Source organism: Tasmannia lanceolata, unplaced genomic scaffold, assembly GCF_043159265.1.
Source record: "Tasmannia lanceolata isolate RefF3 unplaced genomic scaffold, GAP_Taslan_0.1 ptg000008l, whole genome shotgun sequence".
Lineage (NCBI taxonomy): Eukaryota > Viridiplantae > Streptophyta > Magnoliopsida > Canellales > Winteraceae > Tasmannia > Tasmannia lanceolata.
Genome location: NW_027518685.1, coordinates 55,899,685 through 55,926,007, shown reverse-complemented (window position 1 = coordinate 55,926,007; position 26,323 = coordinate 55,899,685). Strand labels below are relative to the sequence as shown.

Genomic DNA, 26,323 nt, shown 5'->3' with positions numbered 1-26,323 from the left:
TCGAAGGGCAACAGGTCTGTCGATCTGGACCGTTGCCAATACGAACAAGAGAACAAAACCCATCAATCATATGTATTATGTAGATCGAAGCTTTAGCTTCTTATATCGGGGAGATTCAACCTGTTCAAACTTTCATCAACCATTCAATTGCTTCCAAGATAGATCTCAATTTAACCTGCTGGGATTAATCCTAATGATCATTTTTCCCATCCCTAATGGAGAACGTTGATCAATTTTTGCTATCACATCCTAGTTGGATATCCCCCACCCGGAAGATGAAGGACTACAAAAATCAAACTGTTATTCGACGCTCCATTCCCGACAAAAGGAGGCAGAAACAATTGCAATAAGATTTAAAGAACATGTCATAACTGGACAAGTGATTCTGAAAATCCATAGTCAGTTACCATTTGGTTTGTTTAAATGATATTTGATTGTCATCTCTCACAAGGGTGAATAATTCATGTACTCTGTTTTATACGCGAATAAGAATTTGGGAGTAATCCTCACCTATTAAACTCCAATCCCCTCCGAAAAATGGAGAACATTCACTGTTAAAAAATGTGGATAAGCAGAAAACCGGCAATAGCACAACAGGTATGCCCACTTTCCATCTTCAATCAAACAGTGGATAGAACTGAGTATCAAAGAGTGAGCTCTGCTACTGGATTCTTCATCTCAAGCCAGATCCTTGCATAAACCATCTTTCTAGTTCAAGCAATCACAATGTAACTCAGAATTCTTGTGATAACACAGGTAAATAATAGTACTCAATAGTAGAACTGAAACTTAATAAGCAATCTACAACAACTGTAGGTTTGCGCATTTCTTTAACAAAAGATCAAATGAAACTAGGGTATAAAACACCATCGCCAATTACCACGAACAAGAGAATGAGATTTGATTTATGATGAAACCCATAAGGGCAATAGACAAATATAAAAATCATATTTATGCATCATTCATAACCAGCACACCTCAAAATGTGTTCACTCCTATCCAAGCGAGGATGTCGAAGGCCTGCAAGGGGGGTGATGGTGTAAGCAGTCAGCTGCTTCAAAACCAACATTACAATTCCTGACAGTAAAATATCCACATGTTAAGTTCTTGAAAAGATGAGTTATAATAATACAAACTACCTTTAGATTTGGACAAAAAACATATTTAAGGATCTTGGGCTTCTGACTGAAGGTTGACAATACGGGACATAAGCTTAGAGAGCTCCGAGATAGCAATCTGGACCTGAAAATCATCTTGCTCTCTGTGTGTTGACCAGGAAGATGATTGTGGATTGTATCTATATTCACTCGCTGAAGTCCTCGGCTTTTTTGAGGATAGAGCACGCTCCAAATCTGATTGTGTCAGTGCTCTTAGTCTCTGCAAGAGGCAGTAAAATAACAGGTTAAAAAGGCAAATAATTGGGTCCCAATGATGTCTCTACAATGACCAAACTTAGGCATCTTATAGAAAGTGGAAGCAGCTCCAATGGTCAACATAATTCCAAGAACCTCATTTCCTTGCACTCGCTAAAACATCCAACTTTTCCTTTACTTTTTCCATTTTCTCTTTAAATTTCAACAAAGCAGTTTTTGTAAATTTGTTCGTCATTCAGCCATCAGAGGAAAATCCATAGTTGCCAAAGTGGGAAGCGACTGTGAGAAGTAATGTGTGAAGCGGAAGCGGAAGCGGGAAGCGAGGGGTTTCGAAAAGAGAATGCGAGAAACGAAAAGCTCTAAAGAAAATAGAGATAAAATGTGTGGGAAGCATCATTCAAAGTCAACATGAATCGAGTAAGAAGCCTCATTGGAAGCCAACAAGAGGTACACAAAGTAGGATTGTAGTATGTTAGGGAGGAAGGGTTAATATACGTATAGAATACAAGTATAAAAGAAGACCTTGCAACAAATTAGAATTAAAAGTTTTAGGAATTTAAAGGTTCACATGTTTTATTCATTTATATTAATGTTAAGATTTTGCGAAAAGTTGCATATAATTTTCATTTAAAACTTAAGATGAGCTTTCAATTTTAAATGCATTCTTTTTTCAAATATGCACCCTGAACATTGTCAAAAAGATAAAATATTCTTTTAAGAAGAAATAATCTTCTAAATAGGAAACATACTCTTAATTAAGAGGAAACACGTGCATCTGGGAAGCACGCTTCCCCTAAATTTGTGAAGCGAGAAGAACTTAGCTTCCGAAGAGAGTTTCCAGGGAAGCGAGCTTCTTATCAAACTATGAAGCTTTCGGTAACCATGGGAAAATCTGGGTGGTTTCTCCATTCACTAGTTAAGTATTTTCAAATAATTATGTATCTAGCGAAAAGTAAGGAAAAATAAATATGGATAAATATGAAATATGTGCTTACCTGAGATGCTTGGCCGCTCTTCTCATCGCGTAATAGGTCCCTCACAGGAAAGTAGGCTGCTTTCTTGCAGAGTTCTAGCAAATCTGAACCAGTATAGCCCTCACACAAGCTAGCTATGTAATCATAGTCAATATTGGGTTCTACTTTCTCACCCTTGAGTATCACCTTTAGTATCTTGGCTCTTTCAATTCGGTCAGGAACACCAATTTCAAAGGCCTGAGGGAGACGCCGGAGTATTGCCTCATCTAACTCTGAGGGGCGATTGGTTGCAGCCAGAACCATCACCCGTGCATTTTCTATTTTAACAGTAGAAAAGATAAGTCTTGTTTAAAATAAAAAATTGGAATAATACAAAACAAGGACAGAGTATAACAAAAGAAGAATACATGCCGCAACTTGACAGATTATACGAACTAAGATATAAAGAAAATTTCCTACTATAGTACAATCCACAACAACAGGGTTAAGAATCCCATATAGTTGTCAATTCTGTCCTGATGGTTGTTCTGTTTTTCTTTTGGAATGGAATGTTATGCCATTCACTTGTTTTGGTATTCTGTCTTAGGAAAGACGCGAAAAAATTGTAAGAAATTAATTTGTTTTTAAATAGAATAAATAGTAAAATAAAAGGATAAGAATAGAGAAAGCTAAAGCAAAACATAAGTATATAATCTACTAGACATACCTTTTTTTGAGAAAAATTAGACCCATCATTTATTAATACCATGCCATGATTTGTGGACATGGACACGGGGTGTCGGACACGGCGACCTCCCAAAATTTATTTAGAAACGGGGACACAACGAATAGAAAGGGATAAATCTGTAATGAAGCATAATTTTTTGGATTTTCTTTCCTTACCGAAAATTTTTCTTTCCATGATTTAGAGGGAAATGATATGATTTTGGTTGATTTAGAGTGTTATTATAATAAAATGAAGGTACCTGTAAGTACAAATTAAATAAGGTTCGTTCAAACTATCTTTTTTTTTTTTGTGTAGAAGAAATCGCAAAAATTTTCTTTTCAAACTTTTCCCCAAAGTTCTAGTGAACTGTGTATACTGTGTAGGCTTGATTAGTGCAAGTATTAAAAGTGAGGAGTGCTATAATAAAAAAGGCATTTAACACCTGGCTGTTACATGAATTCTAAAGAGGGGATTTGCTAGGGACTATCGCAAAAAGGAATTTCACAATTGGCTATTGCATGATAGAGTAGCCAGCAAAGATGAATTTAATGAATAGGACATGTTAACTTACCAACTTCTCCCAAAGCTTTGGGAGAAGTTGGTAAGTTAACATGGTATCAAAGCTTTAGCTGTTGGAGAAAGGCGTTATTTATCTTTTATACTTTAACAGGACAAAATCTGCTGAAAGTGAGCCTGTGTGGCTTGCTCTCTCATGCAACCTTTTTGTGCTAAAGTTGATAAGTCCTCCCGAGAAACGTGAATTAAAAAGGCATCCAAAAGCCAGCCCATCAACATGATATAAAAATTAAAGTTATATGCTTTTTGTCCTTTTAGGCAGCAATATTCCTTCTCTGACAAAGGACTATGATAGCTTTGACAGACTACTCGAGGAAACTACCAAATGCGGCGACTTTATTCACTTAACTTCTGTGCCTGCTTAGTTTTCAAAATAATTTCTTGAGAAGCTCGAAGTACACCAGTCAATCAGCACGAAAAAAGACCATGTTGCCCTTCCTGACAAGTTGCCAGTCAGTACAACTCCCATCATTCCTTCTGCAGCCCCAGATTGCAGTCTCTTTCTTCTTGCATTAAATATATGTCTCGTCTCCCATAAATGCATGAGAGTAAGCTGGCTGTGACCTCGAGACCCTTCGCTTCCTTTGGAACATAATAACGGTGACATTATTTATGTAATAACTACGGTCTGAGGACCGCTGGACACGCGATAAAGGAAGGTATAATCGTTATCGTTGAAGCATAAATCTACGGTTGAGTATTAAATGACAGCCCATTAATATATTATTATTTTTGTTCATTTATCAACACTGCCATAGTCACTAACCACTATCCTCCTCTCCGGAAGAAACCAATGGTTTCCTCTGAGTCGTTCTCCTCATCGTTGTCCCCTATTCCTTTTCTGTCGTTCAATCTCTCATCTCTGTCCACCTACTAGAAGCCATGTCAATTTTTCTTTTGTGTGTCGAACCTTTAGCTGTACAAATGGCTGGTTCAAAAAAATCATCCGAAAATGTAGGGGCAAATGATACATCCGTGAAGGGTCGTTCCAAGAAATCATCCAAAAAGTCTGGCTTAACCGAAAATCCACCTTCCAAGGGATCCTCCCAGAGACCTGGAAAGAGAGAGATACACTTGAATTTTTCATTTTTTGGGCCTATTTTAAACCCTAACCTAATAGGTCATAGGTGTATTTTGCCCTGTTTTTGATAGGTATGATTTAATTTATTTGAACCTTAAATTAAATATGTAGTCATTATTGTCATGAGCATTTATAAACATGGGAAGCGGAAGCAGCCTGGTTGATATACCCCTGTTTGTAATCAATGCATTTTGGTCTAAAAATGTTGTACCTAATCCACTAGTGAAGTGCCACATACACTCCTCATGTATCCTCTGACCTAGAGAGAGCTTAATTAAGCCTTTCAAACCAAGCTCTGGGGCTTGCTTGCTCCCATAAATATTTTCTCAAGTCTATACAAATATGTACCTATCTGCTTCCTCAAAAACCTTTGGCTGCATGTAGACTTCTTCTTAGAAATGTCCATGTAAGAATGCATTTTTCACATCTATCTGGTTGACCTTCCACCCAAAAATGTTAGTTAAAGCCAGAATTGATCTTACTGTAGTGGTTTTTTTTTTTTTTTTTGAATGGCAAATCTTACTGTAGTTACCTTGATTACAAACTGAAAGTATCCTCATAGCCAAGACCAAGTTGCTAATTAAATCCTGCAGCAATCAGTCTAGCTTTGCAGATATCTATTATTCCATCATATTCTTGCTTTATCTGATACATCCATTTGCAGCCCACAACATTCTTATCTTTGGGATGAGCCACTGCTTACAAAGTAGCATTTACGTAAAATTGTTATCTCTTCTTCGATAAAATTTTCATCTGTCACAACTTCTACACTGGAAGAAGACTTGACTGGTGATTAGTTGCTAACTTGCTCATTCTAGGCTTGCTGATGTTTATGCTCGAGTATAGTGCTTCTCACAAGGTTCCACAAGACACATGCTATTAGTCACCGCAGATGAAGAGGGAGAAATAGAAGTGACATCTGACTCCCCCTTAATCACACAACCTATGGTAAGAGGATCACAAAAATGAAGTTCATCAAAAGATGACGTGAGATTAGAACCTTTTGTAAAGACAACGAATAACATCAATACCCCATGTGTCCATCACTAGAACCAAGGAAGATGCACGTAATGACCTTTCAATATAACTTCTTTCTACTCATCTTAGGTCGTGTCAAAGAGAGAACATTGAAGCACACACAACATAGCAAACATCGGTGGTGTTTGATGCAGGATGATAGTAGGTGTTGAACATCACATAATCATCTACCAAAGCTGGATGCGCAACGAACCTTATCATGTACATCAAGTGGATTTTGAAAGGCGGTAAATTGGTCAAAAAAAGCCTTGATTTTGTTAAAGAATGCAATGATAGAAAGGTTCCCTTTTCGGAAATTATGAAGTTCAATGTGAAGTTGTGCATGATGTGGGACTGATTGTTGTGAATAAGATTCATGCAATACTATCCAACATTGAGCAAGTACTTCTTGCTCAAGCATAGAATTCAGCCACACAATGATGAGTTGACTTCTGGAAATTCTGGTTGTTCCGAATTGTTCGAAAAATTCCTTTTGGGACATGGAATTGATAGGAATGCAGTTCCAGTTGACTGCTGTGATAAGATTCAGATTATTGGAAGTTCCGACCATTTTTTTTCCCAAAAAATTAAATGGGTTAAGGGTATTTGAGGAAAACAACCCCCCCCCGGGGGGTCTTTCAAAATCAAATTGGAGGGTTGAAATGCATAAAAAGTCTACTTTTTGGCAGATCTAAAACACTTTCTCTGATCAATAAAATGAAGCAACTTGCACGCAAATGGACCAAATCACAATAATTTCATAGATGTAATCAAAGAATGCAATAAAATCAAAGCACATTTCTCACCAACCGACCAAACATTTTTGTCTAAGAAATGAGTTAATTCCCGGCCTCTGTAAGAGGTAACATCATAAGAACAAGGAACCTATCATACCACCGATTTCCTTGTCACCTTTCCAATATCAATGAACAGCACTATTTTGTGTATCCTGCTAAAACCATAAACAAAACTAAAAATGGTTTAAGGCATTAGCTCATTGCTTGGCAATTTTTTTTTTTGTTGAGTAAGATGTGGTTTGGCGAGGACTCCTACCAGTGCATTAATGAACTAGAATTCGAAAAAGAATTACAGGAATGGGTAGAATTACAATCGGTAGTAAACTTCTCCCTCTATCAGAGGCTGTGTCACAATAAAATTTTGAGGGATAATAAGGAGACGGATGGAGTCGCCCTTACAAGGGCAGCATCACCCAATCAACTCTCCCTAGAAGATGCACATGGATTTGCAGGTAGCATTCATAGATTGAGCTTTCAATTAACAACATATAAAAGGCAATCACAATAAGTTCAGAAAAAAAAAATATTACGTTTTCAAATAAAACCAAGTTCCTATACTGGATATATAAACAACATAACCATCATGAGATTGGTATCAAATGGGGAAAAAACAAAAATATTAAGACACAATCAGAAATGTAACCGCAAGAAGAAAAGCTAATGAACTGTTTAAACGATTAAAATACTCACGGTCTGTGGTAAAACCATCCCACAAAGCCATGAATTCAGTTTTCATGTTAGTCAAGGCTTCATGATCTGTATTACGGCGCTGTCCCAAAAAACTGTCAACCTCATCAATAAATATGATAGCAGGCTGGAGCTTGTAAGCCAAACTGAATACAGCAGCCACTGAAAGTTCCAGTCAAATATTAGTCAAGATACAATGAAACTAATCGAAAAGAAAACCACATCTTAAATTACAGAACTGCAATTAAAACACTGTACCATAGTTAGAAAATTAGTGATATATCCTAACAGTTAAAGTATAAAAAATTAAATAACGCCTTCTCCAACAGCTTAAGCTTTTGGAGTAATTGGTTGTTTCACATGGTATCAAAGCAAAGGTCCTGAGTTCAAACCTCCTTGATATTAAAATCCACATGTAATGGCCAGCCCAAAAGAGGGCCCACATGTGCCACGTGTAGACCAAAGAGGGGCAACAAGTGAGGGGGAGTGTGAAAGTACAAAAGATTAAATAACGCCTTCTCCCACATATTAAGCTTTTGGAGTAATTGGTTGTTTCACACTAACAAATCAAATCAAAACAAAGAAGTCAACTATATTCGTCATTAACATAAAGAAGATAATCGAATGTCAAACTACAAGTTTTAAGGCAGAAAGGGCCAGAAAGCAATATTGAGAAATTAAGTTTTGACAAACAACAGTAAAAATACTTACTAGATTTTGAACAATCTGGGTCGATATTATTAGACAAAGCAAGGATGATAGTCCCAAGAATCCCAACAGTCTGGCAAAACCAACATAATGAAAGCATGACGTGACCAAGGTAGCAACCCTTCATACCATAAAGAAACATGTATAAACAGATCAAGGATTGAAATTTCGGTTTCGGCATCAGCTGAAAATTAAATTTCGGTGGCAATTTCAGTTTCGGTGCAAAATTCCGGTGAAAATTTTATAATTTTGGACAAAATTTTTATTCGATTTCTGTTTTAAATTTCGATCTCAGCCGAAATCCGAAATTTTGGTATTTTGGCCAAAATCTAAAACCATGTAAGAGATGAGCATGAATCAGGTAGCAATATGACCAACCAAAATAAAACTGGAGACTAGAAGAACATGGCATTTAATGCACACATCTGAACATGATTTAGAAAACTTACACCGAACTTAAAAAATCAATGATATAACTACAAAATGCAATCCACGAATTATAGACAAACAAAGGCAGCAATAGCAAAGTTGGGCTAAAAATCATTAGTAGACATACATGTTTCTTTATGGTAAATTTAGCAGTACATCATCATATATTGAAAGGTCCCTCCAAATAAAAATTGAATATAATTGTTGACGTTATAATTTTTCTTGTGTAAAAAAAAGTCGGAAATTTAAGAAATATTTTTCCATTCCAATCTTTTCCAGCAAATTCCTGCAATCGAAACAGGGATGGTAATAGTTTATTTAGAGTGGTATCATCAAAAATTGAAAGCACCTCTAAATAAAACACCACAGTAGCCCAAATTCAACAAAGACCAGGAAAATTTGGAAAAGATTTTCCTTTCTAAACTTTTCCTAAAAATTCGTGCAACCGAAATAGAGACGAAGGCCATGATGTATGGATTGCAAGAAAAATATTTCTAATAGAAAATTTATTCTTGTCATTTTTTTTTCTATTCATGGTTAATTTAAAGAGATATTACCATAAATTGAAAGTCTCTGTAAGTAAAACTCGAATAGGGTTGTTTGAAGTTATCTCTTTCATGTATAGAAATAAAAAAAATTTAGAAAAAAAATTTCCTACCCAAACTATCCAGAAAATTCCTGCAACCCAAACAGGGCTCTGTTTACTGCATGAATGTCGGAAAAAATTTCTTTTCTAAATTTTTCTAGAAAATTCTGCAATCCAAACATGCCTCGGTTTATATGATACCCTCCCTCTAAGACTCTATTTGGACTGCAAGAAAAAATATTTTGGAATTAAATGAGGCCATTTTTGCATAGTCGATTCATTTGTTTGGACTTTCCTGTTTCGATTGCAAGAAAAACATGTCCTGAGGAAGATTTCTTTATATGATTTTTGTTTATTTCCACAATTTAGAGGGATATGATAAATTTTAGGCATATCACTATAGAGTAAAAGTACAACTCCCTGTAAATCAGACTTGAAATACTGTGGTTGAAGTCACTAAATTTTAGGAAGATCATTATAAAGTGTAGGTCCCTGATAAATTTTAGGCATATCAATAGAATTCACTTTATTATTCGAGATATGAGTGATAGCGCATCTCACTATCATGTTGTTAAACTATTATGGATGACTATCTTGCATATGTGATGGGTTTTAAGTGTATTTGTGCTTATTCTAGCATTTCCTGAAGTTTCATCTTAAAATTCAATCACTTGGATACGTTTCCATACCTTCCCATGATTTTACAAGATTTCCACCAAAACTGAAATATTTCCGGAAGCTTTCGAAGGATGCCGGGAAGATGTAAAATAAATTTTGGAACAAAACGAGAGAGAGAAGCGGGATAGGGATGGATTTGAAGGTTGGAAATTTTTTAAATGGATATTTTAGGGGTTTTGTGTAGAAGATGAGCAAAAAGTAATGCAAGGGAGGTTTTTGGGTTCCCTGGAAGGTGATTATGGGAAAAACTAGAAAACATAAACATAAACTCAACGAAGCCTTTGTCCCAAACTACTTGGGGTCTGCCGAAAAAAGAAATATGAAAGAGATAAATAGCAACGTCAGAATCTCACAAACCAAAAACCCATGTCATCGCACCATAGGGAAGATCAAGGCATCACCTTTGCAAGAGTAGACATCACATCCATACAAGAGGAAAAAACTTCAAATCATTTTTGTTCATCCATACATAATATAGCATAGCCTTCTTAAAAGTACCCTAAGGCTTACAATATATAAGAAGAAAGAAGAGAACTACAGAAATCTAAAACCCTAAAGAAAACCTAATACTTTTGGACCAAAATACCCTCCTACTTGCTTCCTACTTAAAAATCCCGTAATACTCATGTGGGACATTTTTAAAATATACATAACTCAAAGAACTTTAGCATTTTTAATATAAAAAGACTCTAATACCCCTACTATAACGAAAAGGACTTAAAAGACACCTAAAACACACTTAAAAATTAATATATGACCCTACGATGGTCCCGATCATTCTCACCCACTTGAAAAGATTCGACCCCGTCGAATATCATGATCGGCATGGCAGGTGGGAATTTGTCGGCTCTAATCCTCCCACGATCTACAAATGGTTGACCCTTCCAATGAACCAAGTATTTCAAACAATGGAGCCGGCGTCGGGAGGTCATCCCTCTCGAGCGGCCCCACACGGGAATTTCGTCTCGGGAGTGCGTTTTCTCTCTCTTTTGGTTTTATTGGCGCACTCACTTTGTCCCTCGTTAGTTGATTTTGAATACATTTGCGTTTCTCATGAACTTGGGATAAAATTCGAATTTCATAAAAAATATAATGACCAGAGTCGCCACCTAGGTTAGGGCCTAGGACCCATAATTAACTCTGTAAGCATGGTCTCGACAGAAATTTGAGCAAGGGATGTGGTTACATGGGGGGAAGGGATTAGGCACCCCCCATTCCCGGGTTAACCCGGTCTCCTGACTTGACTTGGCGAATATGAGAAAACTTAGTAAAAATTGGTTTTAAACCCTTGTTACGATTAAGCTTATCCCCCGGTTGGGATTAACAGAAAAAGGAAGGAACGCGAGAAATGAGGAAGTGGGTTTATTCCTAACTACAAAAGGGAGGGGCTTTCTCTATATGACCTGGGGCTACAGGATCCCCAAATCTTAGACGTCCGCTCAAAAGAAAAGGAATGTAAATGACAGAAAGCAGGAAAATGAGTTCATTTCTCTCTCTTTCCCTCACCTTAACGAGCGTCAAGCTCTCTTCTCTATCTTTCACGACCTATGGTGGGGCCCGAGATGGAGTAGGTGGGTCAGAAGAGAAAGAAAAGTAACCTTAACTGAAAAAGGAATGTAAATGACAGAAAGTAAATGACAAAAAGCGAGAAAAAAGGAGAGGCTTTTAGCTATCCGACTTGAGGCCAGAGGATCCTCAAATCTTATAGCTACCCTGCCCAAAACCTAGCTACTACTAATGTGCGTGACTCACTGGGGTGCCGGGGTGTGGGGGCGCACCCCTTAGAAAATTTTATAAGCAAAAAATAAAATAAAGAAAGCAAGTAAATAAATAAATAAAATACCTAGGAATTGAGAAATCCCTTCACCGCTCCTTAGCAAAAGTTGGTGCCGCTCTAAGCCCTCAGGTTTTTGGCAAAGTGCCGGCGTTCCGAAGCTCCTCGGATCCTTCTCTCTACTTTCTTTCTCCCTTACAAATTTTCTCAAAAAACCAAAACTCTCAAAAGATTTTTTATCCCCTAACAAATGACCAGAAATCACTTATTTATAGACATCGAAATACACTGCCGGCGATTATCAAATCGCAAGATACCCCTTGCGATTTCCAAAAGTAATCTCAACATCAAATCGGAGGGGTATCCTGCGATTACTTGAAATTGCAGTGTTTTGGTTCCCAAAAAGTGGTTTTTTTGTGGAGTTTTCTGGGTTTTTGGTTGGGTTTTCGGTTGCCGTAGAAGGTGGGGAGAGGATGCTGCGTGGAAACGGGCTTAGGGACTTGGTTTGGCCAGCTTGGGGCTTGGTTTAAAGATTTTGGTGGATTTGGGTGGGTTTGAAGGGAGTTTAGTTTAACCTTAAGGGGATCACTTGTTTTCTATATTCGACAAACGGACCACCTGTTGTTTTGAAAACAAGAGAGAGATTGAGAGAATGACTAGAGAAGCTTCGGGAATCATCATCGAAGTCATCCTTGCAGCTAACTATCATTAGTCTGATCTTGACAAAATGGGGTGTCTACACCAACACATAAGAAGCTTCAGGCAGTCACGTCGTTGGTATGACTTAGTGCAATCACCATGGGCGCTTTTGATGTATTCCTTATAACCTGTCATCTTCGGCAGAATGAAACTCGAGTCTTCAAGAAGCTTCAATAGGTTTGCAGACGTCTGCTCGCGTGTGTAGTAGTTGATGGACAAGATCTTCCTGCTGAGTTTGCTGAACGATTCACCTCTTCTAGGCGTGTTGGATAATAATTGCCGCCCTTCTTATTTTCAAGTAGTGCTCACGGGCTGTCGGAACCAGCTTTGTATGATGATAACAGCTCTAGTCCGTTGCTTTAATTGCACGCTCTCCATAAAAGGCATTGGGAATTATTGTTCTAGCACAAACTCCCGAATTTTTCAACCTGTGGAGTCTTGGCTAGAGGTCCATGGAAACCTCGTAAGTACGATTCATGCAATCTAACCCAGTCAAATTTGGCGTTTAAGGCTTCCAATATCTCAACTATTCAATCTTCAGTGCATCTAAACAACATTTCTCCACCCTGAGCTCTAATACCAAATCTGATGCAGGATGATCGAAGGTTGGACAAATACTCGGCTCTGATACCAAATTGATGCAGAACGAACGAATGTTGAACTGATATTTCTCTCTGATGCCAAATCTGATGGAGGATGGGTCTATAGACGGGACGCTAGGGGTGAAAAGGACGTGTAAAATTTAGGTTTTGGTTCCTAAAATAAGTTAGGAGATTAGAAAATATTTCTACTAGGTTTAGGGTAGGTTTAGAGTGGTGCAGACAAAAGCTGGAAGGTTTTCGAAGGATGCCAGGAAGCTTTCGAAGGATGCTGGGACGACGTAAAATGAATTTTGGAACAAAATGAGAGAGACGTGGGATAGGGATGGATTTGAATGATGTTTCTAAGGTTGGAAATTTTTTAAATGAATATTTAGGGGATTTGCGTAGAAGATGAGCGAAAAGTAATGCAAGAGAGGTTTTCGGGTTCCCGGAAAGGTGATTTATAGGAAAAACTAGAAAAAAGAAACATGAAAGAGATAAATAGCAAGGTCGGAATTTCCCAACCAAAAACCCAAGGCATCACACCAAGGGGTTCCTAGGCATCGCACCATAGGGAAGATCAAGGCATCGCACCTTTGCAAGAGTAGACATCACATCCACACAAGAGGAAAAAACTTCAAATCATTTTCATTCATCCATTGCATAACATAGCATAGCCTTCTTAAAAGGGCCCTAAGGCTTACAATATATAAGAAGAAATAAGAGAACTAGAAAGTTCTAAAACCCTAAATAAAACCCAATACCTTTGGACCAAAATACCCTCCTACTTGCTTACTACTTAAAAATCCTGTAATACTCATGTGGGGCCTCTTTAAAACATACATAACTCAAAGAACTTATGCTATTTTAATGTAAAAAGACTCTAATACCCCTACTATAACTTAAAGGACTTAAAAGACACCTAAAATACACTTAAAAATTAAAATATGGCCCTATGATGGTCCCTATCAATAGGATTATGGCCCATACTACTTGTGAGCTGGTTTGGCTACTTTATGGAAAAGTTGAGTTTTAAAGCATTTTGTGTGAAACAAAGTGATAAACAAAGTAGAAACTCCCTTTGTTCGTTCTAAAAGTCAATTGGAAGAGATTTTGACTAAGGTTGTAAGTTTAAATAAGTTGGATTTCATTTGTTCCAAGCTACACATTTATGATGTTTATGCTCCAGCTATGGGGGTGTTAAAGTCAGTGTTATGTAAATAAGGTGAGTCTGTGGCTAAAGTCGGTGTTAGGTAAATAAGGAAAGTTTGTGGATTTTGCAAAAAAAACCACACATTAATATATCAGAAGGGAGATCATGAGATAATCCCCATGTTCTCTCTCTTTTTCTCCCCTAACGATTTTTTTTTAATGGTTTCTCCCCTATGATTTTATTCTCTTCTCCTCTTCTTATTACTTTCGTTCTTCTCAAAATGTGACACATAAATAGGGCAAGTGGGCAACAACAAACCCAAACAAAGAAGGCAGCACGTAGATCACACAAGTATGGCAGCAACCTGAAAATCCACTAGCAAGATAGCAACAAATGGATCCGCAACTGCTCCATACAAATGAATCGGTAGGGAGATTAAATAAACAAGGTACACGCCTTAAAATCCACAAATAGGGCAATGATATATTTACATAAACACTGCAGCAAGAGACCCACAAATAGGAAAACATGTCAATTATCCAGATAGGGGCCCACAAATTAAAGCTTTCAAACACTAGTATTGATGCATGGAGTTCATACAAGCAGCATATAGGTCACATGAATTCTCAGTTTCCATGCATATGGGCAGAGTACAAGATATGCCCCACATAAACACCATAAAAAACACATGAACTGGGCAGCAACACTTGACTTCCTTAGGTAAGGCAGCACACAGTTATGTTAGTAGTATTCCTCTTTGATTTAGCACCGAAAGAGGGGGGAAATATGCTACGTTAACATAAAAAGAAAAATAGAAAGTACCTGAAGGAGGCCACCCAAGTTGTGGAAAAAGTAGAGAACAAAGGGAGAAGAAGAAAAGATTGAGGAGGTTCGTAGAGGTTTGAGAGAGAACCCAGAATCCCACAAACTCATTTTATAAATCCAAAAAGAAAAAAGGAACACAATTACAAGCATGCCACTATAAGTAATGATGGGCCCCATCCCAATTCCGTAAAAAAACATTTATGAAAACTATATAAAAACTATCATATCTCTTAACAAACATAAAGGTCTATAAAGCACTTCTAGATGTTACAGAAGCTTCCCAACCTTCCTCGCCATTTGATTTTCCACCCTCTTTCTTTTTTTTTAACAGTATATTTCACTCTTCTAATTTCATTGAACCCTTACTTGGGTATTTCAATACGAAATCCATATGCTGAGATCCTGTCCTGCACTCACAACGATGTCTAGCATGGCATATAGTAGCAACCATGCCACCTCTTTCTTTTTCCCCCTAAATCTGCTATCAAGCAAAAGCATGAATGATTTTGCTCCTTCAACATACAATTTACAACTTCATACAACTTTTGGAAGCTTCGGTGGAACTATAACTGATGGGGGACCATCCACGGCAAGAAAAAGGACTCCAGGAGAGAAGAACCATCAAAATTCGAAATCAAGTGGGACACATATAGCAGCCCCACCCCCACTAGAATACAACGTGAAGTGGAATAAGAGGGAGGGAGGAAGGGAGGAGGGGGTGCTTGAGATAGTCACAAGGTTGGAGTCCGAGTTAGAATCTCTTAGGATTCAAGTTAAAAGCTAGAGTCAAGTCTATCTAGGTTTTTATTTTGCTTTATTTCTGTTTTTAATAAGGTAAAGTGTATTTAATTAGATTCTGTTTCAAGTTGGAATTGGATTCTAGTTTCTAAGTTGGTTTAAGAGTCTACATAATGTACCAAGAGTCTTTTTTAGCTTGTCATGCACCAAGAGTCTACATAATATAAGGCCCATGCCATGAATGAGGAATGAACATAAATTTTTGAACCTTTGGCTCTTGCGTGGATGTGGCTTCTATTGCCTTCGGACGTTGGTGTGATGCCTTTGGTCCCATTGGCCCAATGTATTGGGCTACTTGGCGGTGAGATGCCCTAACCTATCCAATCACACCCGTGATGTCTTGATCAAACCCACCTGATGCAGGACGATCAAATGTTGAACTGATATTTTGCCTTGATACCAAATCTAATGTAAGACGATTCTTTGAAAGGGATGTTGGGGTGAAAAAAGATGTGTGAAAATTAGGATTTTGGCTCCTAAAATAGGTTGTTAGGTTGAGGAAATAATACTAAGGGGTTTACGATAGGTTTGGGGTGATGCAGACATATGCCAAGAAGCTTTTGAAGGATGTCAGAAGCTTTCGTAGGATGCCGGAAAGGTGTAAAATGAGTTTTGGGAGAAAACGAGAGAGGCGCGGGATAGGGATGTATTTGAATGGTGTTTCTACGGTATAGAAATTTTTTTTAATGGATATTTTAGGGGTTTGGGGTAGAAGATAGATGAAAAAGAAAAATACAAGATAAGCTTAGGGTTTCCGGGAAGTTGATTTATGGGAGGAAAACTGAAAAAAAAAGAAGACGGAAAAGACATGAGAGAGAGAAGTGATGGAAGGTTGGAATCTCACCAAGCAAAACCCAAGGCATCGCACCAAAGGGTTCCTAGGCATCCCACCATAGGGAAGATCAAGGCATCGCACCTTGGCAAGAAGTAGACATCACATCGATACAAGAGGAAAGATTGCCCTAAGGCTTACAATATATAAGAAAGAAGAAGAGAACTAGAACTTTCTCAAACCCTAAAAAACCAATACCTTTGGACCAAACTACCCTCTTACTTGCTTCCTACCTAAAAATCCCGTAATACACATGTGGAACCTCTTTAAAATATACATAACTCAAACAACTTAAGCCATTTTGATGTAAAAAGACTCTAATACCCTTGCTATAACTTAAAGGACTTAAAAGACACCTAAAACATACTTAAAATTTATAATATGGCCCTACGATGGTCCCCATCATTCTCCCCCACTTGAAAAGATTCGACCCCGTAGAATATAATGATTGTCGTGACGAGTGAGGATTCTTCAACTTGAATCTTCGCACATGTCTCATACGGTTGTCCTTTCCAACAAACTAGGTACTTCCAATGCGCACAAGTAGATGTGGGCAATCATTTCGTTGCTTCGATATAATATAATCATAAGGTGCGTCTTCGATGTACTCCGTATAACATATCAGCTTACGATGAAAGAAACTCAAGTTTTCCGCTTCTTTAGATCTGTAGACGTCCACTCTCACATTCATGATTGAATCATAAAACTTTACAATTGGTTCAATTACTAAAATTGCTGAATTTGTCAAATGCATGTCAAAAGAAGTATCATCTTGGATCAGTCTCTTGTTGTAGTTGTTGTGTATGCTCTTCATGCTGAGTATGCCAAATGATTCGCCTCTTCCAGGCATGTTTGATAATAATTGAAGCCCTTTTTATTCTCAAGTAGTTTTCACGAGCTAATATCTGTCGGAACCAGCTTTGTATGACGATAGTGGCTCTAGGCCGTTGCTCTAATTCCATGCTCTCCAAATAAGGTATCAAAAAAGGTTGTTTCAGCACGGTCTCCTGACTCTGTGCAATCTGCGAAATCGCTAGAGCTTGAGGACGAGCATGAAAATCTTGGTAAATATGACCCACGCAATCCAAGTGGGATAGCAGCAACCCGTCAAGTTTGGCATTAAAGCCTTCCAAAAATTCAACTAGTCGATCTTCAATGCATCTAAAAGACATGTTTCCACCGTAAGCTCTGATACCAAATTGATGCAGGACGATCAAATCTTGAAACTGATATAAGACGATTCTTTGAAAGGGATGTTGGGGTGAAAAAAAAGGTGTGTGAAAATCAGGGTTTTGGCTCCTAAAATAGGTGATTAGGTGGAGGAAATAATTCTACAGGGTTTAGGATAGGTTTGGAGTGATGCAGACATATGCCGGGAAGCTTTCGAAAGATGCCGGGAATGTGTAAAATGAGTTTTGGGATAAAACAAGAGAAGCGCGAGATAGGGATGGTTTTGAATGGTGTTTCTACGGTTGAGAAATTTTTTTAATGGATATTTTAGGGGTTTTGGGGTAGAAAATAGGTGAAAAAGAAAACTGCAAGATCATCTAACCCTCCCTAGACCCCGCAATGGTGGGAGCCTCGTGCATTGGGCTGCACTTTTTTTTTTAAGCTCAACAATTGTATGCTGTCCCGACAGTGTTTCTTGGATTTTAAGTGAGAAATTCAGGTTTTAAAAATCTCTCCTGCATCCTGAGATTTCTAAAACCTAGAAATATGGGAGTATTTGTTACTCTCTTGCTGTCGGAAAGAAGGGCGAGAAGTAAAAAACGAGTCAAAAACGACGGCTGGTCTGCTTCTTCTCTTGTCTCTTAGCTACAATTTTGAAGAAATCCCGGATTCTAAAATCCGCGTATCCAAACGGCCCCTTAGGGTTTCCAGGAAGTTGATTTATGTGAGGAAAACTGAAAAAAAAGAAGGAAAAGAAACATGAAAGAGAGATAAATGGAAGGTTGGAATCTCACCAACCAAAACCCAAGGCATTGCACCAAGGGGTTTCTAGGCATCGCACCTTGGAAAGAAGCAGACATCACATCTACACAAGAGGAAAAAACTCCAAATCTTTTCAGTCATCCATAGCATCACATTGCATTCTTTTTTTTCTTTTGAAAACTGTCCTAAGGCTTACAATATATAAGAAAGAAGAAGAGAATTAGAATTTTCTCAAACCCTAAAATCAAACTCTAAAATAAAAATCAATACCTTTGGACTAAACTACCCTCTTACTTTCCTATTTAAAAATCTCGTAATACACATGTGGGACCTCTTAAAAATATACAGAACTCAAACAACTTAAGCTATTTTGATGTAAAAAGACTCTAATACCCCTACTATAACTTAAAGGCCTTAAAGACACCTAAAACACACTTAAAATTTATAATATGGCCCTACAACGATCGTCATCACTCCCCCCCACTTGAAAAGATTCGACCCCGTCGAATATAATGATTGGCATGCCGAGTGAGAGTTCTTCAACTTGAATCTTCACACGTCTCATACGGTCATCCTTTCCCACGAACTAGGTACTTCCAACCAAGGTTTTAAATTTCGGTTTCAGTGTCGGTTTCGGCCACCGTTGAAACCGAATTGTTTCGGTTTTGGGCCGAAATTTCGGCCAAAATCATGTAAAAATATGATTATGATTTCGTTTATTTTTTTAATTTCGACCAAAACGTCTAAAATTTCGGTGTCATTTTTGGAGATTTCTGTTGAAATTTCGGTGGAAATTATAACATTTCGGTGTTCATTTTTAAAATTTTGGTGGAAGTTTTGTAAAAAGTCCAAAAATGAAATTTCGGCTTCATTCTAGCGAAATTTCAAAATTTCGGTGAAACTTAGGTAAAATTTCGGCGAAATCTAGTAAAGAAACGACTTCATGTGAATTTCGTTTCGGTTTGTGCTGTAACCGAAATATTTCGGCCGAAATGTTTCGCTTCGGCCGAAATTTAAAACCATGCTTCCAACGCACAAGTAGCTGCGGGCAATCATTTCGTTGATTCAATGTAATATGATCATAAGCACACCTTCAATGTATTCCATATAACATATCAGCTTATGATGAAAGAAACTCAAATCCTCTGCTTCTTTAGATCTTTAGACGTCCACTCTAAAACTTTGCAATTCGTCCAATTACTAAAATTGCTGACTTTGTCAAATGCATGTCAAAAGTATCATCTTGGATCAGTTTCTTGTTGCTGTGTATGCTCTTCATGCTGAGTATGTCAAACGATTCGCCTGTTCCAGGCATGTTGGGTAATAATTGCAAACCTTTTGATTCTCAAGTAGTTTTCACGGGCTAATATCTGTCGTAACCAGCTTTGTATGACACTAGTAGCTCTATTTCGTTACTCTAATTTTGTGCTCTCAAAATTAGGTATCAACAAAGGTTGTTCCAGCATGATCTCCTGACTCTGTGCAATCTGTGAAGTCAGTTGCTACGGCTTGAGGACGGGCATGAAAATCTTGGTAAATATGACCCACGCAATCCAAGTGGGATAGCAACCCGTCAAGTTTGGCATCTGAGCCCTCCAACAATTCAACTATTCGAGCTTCAGTGCATCTAGAAGACATGTTTCCACCCTGAGCTCAGATACCAAATTGATGCACGGCGATCGAATGTTGAACTGATATTTTGACTTGATATCAAATCTCATGTAAGACGATTCTTAGAAAGAGATGTTGGGGAGAAAAAAATGTGTGAAAATTAGGGTTTTGGCTCCTAAAATAGGTGATTAGGTTGAGGACATAATTCTACGGGGTTTAGGATAGGTTTGGGTGATGCAAACATATGTCGGGAAGCTTTCAGAAGGATGCCAGGAAGGTGTAAAATGAGTTTTGGGACAAAAAAGAGAGGAGCGGGATGGGGATATATTTGAATGGTGTTTCTACGGTTGAGAAAAAAAAATTAATGGACATTTTAGGGGTTTTGGGGTAGAAAATAAGTGAAAAAGAAAATTACAAGATAAGTTAAGGGTTTCTGGGAAGTTGATTTATAGGAGGAAAACTGAAGAAACAAAAGGAAAAGAAACATGAAAAAGAGATGAAAGGAAGGTTGGAATCTCACCGACAAAACCCAAGGCATTGCACCAAGGGTTCTTAGGCATCACACCATAGGGAAGATCAAGGCATCACACCTTGGCAAGAAGTAGACATGACTTCCACACAAGAGGAAAAAAGTTCAAATCTTTTCATTCATCCATAGCATAACATAGCATTCGTTTTTTTTTTTTGGAAAGTGCCCAAAGGCTTACAATATATAAGAAGAAGAAGACAACTAGAACTTTCTCAAACCCTTTAAAAACCAATACCTTTGGACTAAACTACCCTCTTACTTGCTTCCTACTTAAAAATCCCGTAATACACATGTGGGACCTCTTAAAACATACACAACTCAAAGAACTTAAGCTATTTTGATGTAAAAAGACACTAATAGCCCTGCTATAACTTAAAGGACTGAAAAGACACCTAAAACACACTTAAAATATATAATACAGCCCTACGATGGTCCCCATCACCACTTTTGGTGTAATGCCTTGAGAACACTAGCGGTTAGATGCCTAGTATCTATCCTTTATTTACATATGATATATCTTTGCTTTCCCAGGTCTTTTGTTTCATTTGCTTCTTTATTCTTCTATTGAACTTGACATTTGGACACACTAAAATTTGTGGGCTGTTTAAATACATTGTCAGTTTCATTCAATTATCTATAGCTTTAAATCAAATGACCCGATCAAGCCGAGACGGTTCTCTATTCTCTATTGGGAGTAAAATCTCAAATTGTCAACCCAATCCGACCCTTGGATTCCAATCTGAATTTGATAACAGTCCCAAAATTGTTCTTGGTATCCCTCCAAAAATCCAAAACAACACTCACATTCATCATTCGTTGATCCCTTTCCTTGGGTTCCACTTGATTAAAAAAAGTGAGAATCAAGAAGAACCCATGTAAAGGGATCGACGAAATGATGATGTGAGTGTTGTTTTGGATTTTTGGAGGGGTGCAAATTATAAGCCTGTTTCTCTCTTTTCTTTGCCACCATGTGCCTCAACGAATAGGACTTTCTATTCTCTCTTTTCTTCGCTACCATGTTCCTCAATTCCACCTTGTTGTAGTTTTTCTCACCAATGGGCCCAGATAAGGCCCACCTAATCTCTATCCCAGAGCTCCTCTAAATAGCCCCTATGCCCGTTGGGCCCAGGTTTCCAGAGTTTGAACCGTCAAAATTCAACTTCAAAAATCCGAGAGGAGGATCCCACCTTGGGTTGGGGTGTTCCTTCCTAAAATAGTTCAACAATATCTCATATGAAAATCTATAAAGTGGTTGTAAGATAGTCTTTGAACATAGAGAGGCACGAAGCCCACTGGGTCACCGAAGACAAGATTTGAGTCATTTGACTTTGAATGTTATGCCTAATGTAAGAGACACCATTAAAGACACTTCTATTCTTTTCCTTCCAAGCGAACCAAATTACACCAACAAAGGTAAGGTTCCACAGTGCTCTGCCTCTAGATGGCCAACGGGCATAATCCCAAGCTTTAAGGAAATCTGCCAAATGACCTAGACTAACCCATCTAACACTGAGAAGACCGAAAATGAAATTCTAAATCTTGCGCATGAATCTACAATGAATCATAAAGTGGTTGACAAACTCTGCATTAAGGGTGTCAATTTTGGCTCGGGCTCGGAAGCTCGCTCGAGCTCGGCTTGGAAAAAGCTCGGCTCGAATCCTTAACGAGCCAAGCCGAGCCGAGCCGGCTGGCCAGGCTCGTTAAGCTTAACGAGCCAAGCCCGAGCTAGGCCAGGCTCGGCTCGGCTCGGCTTGTTAAGGCTCGTTAGAATTTAATATATTTAAATATATATATTATATATTAATATATACACTAAAAGGGTTGTCCAGGGAGTGAAAGGGGGAGGCAAAATATGTCACTTCTTTTTTGGAACCCCATTTGTTACTTGGACCACCCCTCGTAGTGTAAAAAGAGTAGTCAAATTACACTAGATAGGGCTGTCCAGGGAAGATGAAGGGTGTGAACTTAATATAACCTGAGCTCGATAAGGCTCACGAGCCTAGCCGAGCCTGACCGAACCGAGCCGAGCTCGAGCCTGGTTCGAGCCCGAGCCGAGCTTTTGAGCTTAACGAGCCTGGCCAAGCTTGGCTCGGCTCGGCTCGGCTCGTTTACTCCCCTCCTCTGCATCATCAATGCACAAAGCACAGTGGTTGATGATAATTATTTGTTTGTGACAAAGATAATCAGTAGTGAGGATTTTTCAAGAGCCATCGGGTCTGGGAACTTTATCTCACTTTAAAGAACAGAAAGAAAATCACACTTCCTTCTCGAAGAACGGTCTTCCTAAATCGATCAGGGATGGCTCATCCAAGATGCCAAAAGACGCATTTATCAGATGAGGTAGTGCAACTTTTTGAGGAATACAATGTTTCAAAGGAGGAAATGATTTTCGAAGTACGACTCCTGAAGAGAGTTCAAGCCATCATTACCCGTTGCGTAGACGAAGATGCCTTACTACTGCACAACGAGTTGCGCGTGGTGCCTTCCCTAAACACTTAAAAGCTTTATTCATTCATGGAAGTGATGAAGATAAACATAGATTTTCAAAACTCGCAATTATGATAGCAAAGAATACTAGGTGTTTATTAAAGAATTGGAGAAATTAAATGCATCTAGTGGAGTAGTGTGAGAATCCTATACTTACCAAGCTTTTGCGCATCACCAAACCATTTGCTCATCAAATTAGATATCCTCACATTGATAAAAACAGCTCCAGACTCTTTTGCTATTGCCTTAGCAAGCATTGTCTTTCCAGTTCCAGGTGGTCCATACAACAATACTCCTTTCTGCGGACTGAGAAGCTTTCCATGAGCAAACAATTCGGGTCTCCGTAGTGGAAGGATCACTAGTTCATATAATGCTTGCTTAACGTTTTCCAAACCTCCAATAGACTCAAACTCAACATCAATATGGTCAGGATTTATAACATCACAGGCTATTACATCCTGCAAAATAATTTAAAAAAAAAAAAAAGTTCAATCAAGGAAGTGAACAGATTTTTAAATACTATAATAAGAATCTTCCAATAAGCTGGCCCCATTCTTAAAGTAGAACTAGAAAGTACTAATAGATTTATCATTCACAACAAAACTAAGAAACCAATTAAAAACTTCACATGAATGGAACAATGACACAAATCAACACAGAATTAAATATCACATCATTTTATGCAATCAAATCATATCTTACAAAATAAGTACTCAATTCAATGTCCAAACAGATACTTAGTAGAGCCGGTCACTCAAGAACGGTCACATAATGATCTCATTCTAATAAGCCAGTCTCACCAAGTCACATACCTAGGCAAGCCCCCACTTAGGACCATAAAATACGACCACGCTTCTACATCCGTTGTCCTCGGCAACCCACTCTGTGACGGCTTTCAGTCTTGCCCTTTTTTCCGAATAGCCCTTTCCACAGGTCGCACCTTCCACCGCAGCCCACCTGTGGCAACTTCACTCTAGCGGCTTTCACTCTGGCTTTTTACCAGGTAGTCATCTCTACATGTTGCCCCTTCCGTGAATTGAACACAGGAGGTGGGGGCTGTTTTGATACCAAATGTTAGGTGTTAGGTACCTAACCAATATGCCCAAAGCTCTAGAGAGCTGATGAAACGCATTAGGCTAGGCCTTTTAAACCTGTCCCATAACAGGCTGGGTCTCACCTAGTCCCATACCTGGGCAGTCCCCCCTCAGGACCGTAACAGCATCCGATCCCAATTAACGATGGAAACCGCAGCTCAGCCTAGAAACCCGTCAAACATTTGCAACAACGATGACCCACAACAAACCCTAATTACAAACGGGTGCAGCCAAATTACAAGATACCGACAAGAACCCACTTCAGAGAGGAACAAAAAATTGCAATCCAATACATACGAATAACAAGATGTAAAGAGAAACCCACTTCAGGAAACCAATAAATTACATGATGGAAACCGCAACTCAACCTAGAAACCCATCAAACATTTACAACAGAGATGACACAACAAACCCTAATTACAAACAGGTGCAACCAAATTACAAGATAGTGAGAAGCACCCACTTCAGAAAGGAACCAAAAAATTGCAAACCAATACATTCGAATACCAACATGTAAAGAGAAACCCACTTCAGAAAACCAATAAATTACATCTGAAAGCAACCAAAAGAATTCAGAATAATAAAAAAAATAAAAAATAAATAAATAAATAAATATATATATATATATATATATATATATATATATATATATTTTTTTTTTTTTTTGAGAGAGAGAGAGAGAGAGAGAGGGGGGGGGAAATGGTTTTGTGCAGCTGCACAGATAAGCTATCTATGCATGGCTGCACAAACCATAGTGGGGGCCACATTTTTGGGATCTAAAGCATTCATTTGGAAGGCCCTTCCATGGATAGGGTGTGTACCAAAAATCAGCCCTATACGATCATCATAACCCAATCAAAGTTGGAGGGGGAAATGGACGGACACTGTTTCTGCCCACATTTTCCCACTACAAATGGCAGGGTTAGGATGATCCTAAAGGGTTGATTTTTGGTGCACACCCTATCCATGGAAGGGCCTTCCAAATGAATGCTTTGGATCCCCAAAAAATGTGACCCCCATGGTTTGTGCAGATAGCTTATCTGTGCAGCTGCACATAAACAGAAACCATTTCATATATATATATATATATATATATAGAGGAAACTGTTGGTGAGCTTAAGCTCACCAAACTTATGGTGAGCTAGCTTGCCCAATCACATGGGGGCCCACTTTGTTAGGATGATCCAAACCATTCATTTGAAAGTCCCTTACATAGATGGGGGGTGTACCAAAAATCAGCTCCATAGGATCATCCTAACCCCTCCATTTGTGGAGGACAAAAATGGACAGACACAAATCTGCCCCATTTTTGTCCTCCACAAATGGAGGGGTTAGGATGATCCTATGGAGCTGATTTTTGCTACACCCCCCATCTATGATAAGGCCTTGCAAATGAATGGTTTGGATCATCCTAACAAAGTGGGCCCCCATGTGATTGGGCAAGCTAGCTCACCATAAGTTTGGTGAGCTTAAGCTCACCAACAGTTTCCTCATATATATATATATATATATATATATATATATATATATATATATATATGAGAGGAAAAGGTAAAGAAAAGGAAGCTAACCTCGTAGGCATTAGTTTGGATCAAGGGTCGGCCCAATCGCTTGGCGAGCTCCTTCTTCTGGGCTTGGGCTTTCTTGGTTGCTTCGCGGTTTGGGTCCAGATGGCGAAGCCCTGCAAACAGAACCAGGCAACTCAGGGCCGCACTCGCCGCGTACAACACCAGTTCTTGGACGAACCGAGTTTCAGACACTCCCATCACTCCTCTTTTCTTTTCCCTCAAAGACAAAACAAAGGATAGAATCTCTATCTCTCAGCAGCAGTAGAGAGAGAGGGGCTTTATTGCAGAGAAAGGAAAAGGCAAACGAAAAGTTTTGCTCCTTCCTCTCCTTCCAGGCGAAATCCGATTCGGGATTTGGGGAGGGTTATCTAAATACCCTTGCTTTACTAGATATTAATACTTTTTTTTGGTTGTTTCAGTGGCGGTGATAGGGGGTAATCTGAAGTGGTTTATCCATAATTTCAACGTAATTAAACAAAGACTTGTGTTCATTTTTTTTGGTGGCCCGGGTTTGGCATGGACCCCTGCAGGTTTACTAGATAAGGAGAAGATGTTACATTCATGGGTACAGATGCCATCCCTAGCTTGGAACACGAGAGGGGAAGGCCCAAAACATCGGATGGACAAAACAGAGCGCTAAACCTCAGGGGCCGTTTGGATATGCAGATTTTAGAATCCAGATTTTAGTTTGAAAACCGTGTAAAGAGAGTTCATGATCAGGCTGCTGCATGCTTATTTTAAGTAAGAAATCCAGGTTATAGAGATCTCTCCCGCATACTGAGATTTTTAAAATCTGGAAACATGGGACGATCTCTTGTTGTTGGAAAG

General features: G+C 38.6%; 1 protein-coding gene across 9 annotated transcripts; it reads right to left on the bottom strand.

Annotated features, from left to right (window-relative positions):
* Positions 1-298: 298 nt before the first annotated feature.
* LOC143885372 (uncharacterized) lies at positions 299-25,956 on the bottom strand. Of its 9 annotated transcripts, none has more exons than XR_013253254.1 (7): positions 25,499-25,956; positions 22,991-23,291; positions 7,215-7,373; positions 2,369-2,664; positions 1,140-1,377; positions 978-1,020; positions 299-708 (listed from the first exon to the last, which is right to left on the bottom strand). XR_013253254.1 is itself a non-coding variant. In XM_077389517.1 (6 exons), exons 1-5 carry the CDS (start codon positions 25,691-25,693, stop codon positions 1,165-1,167), a joined length of 1,164 nt encoding a protein of 387 aa, XP_077245632.1. In that variant the 5' UTR covers positions 25,694-25,956; the 3' UTR covers positions 730-1,020; positions 1,140-1,164. The 9 variants fall into 9 exon arrangements, 3 of the variants coding, with proteins under 3 accessions (XP_077245632.1, XP_077245633.1, XP_077245631.1); XR_013253255.1 differs by having other exon boundaries at positions 299-704; XR_013253256.1 differs by having other exon boundaries at positions 978-1,077; positions 1,243-1,377; positions 25,499-25,953.
* Between the last annotated feature and the right edge of the window lie 367 nt (positions 25,957-26,323).

Bases quoted from the DNA above. Each gene is read 5' to 3' on its own strand.
- LOC143885372 (XM_077389516.1), bottom strand. From the start codon at position 25,693: ATGGGAGTGTCTGAAACTCGGTTCGTCCAAGAACTGGTGTTGTACGCG. The intron at 2,665-7,214 runs GTGAGTATTTTA...CTGTTAAAATAG, and splicing joins GGATGGTTTTACCACAGACC to AAAATGCACGGGTGATGGTT. The intron at 1,378-2,368 runs GTAAGCACATAT...TGCCTCTTGCAG, and splicing joins AGAGCGGCCAAGCATCTCAG to AGACTAAGAGCACTGACACA.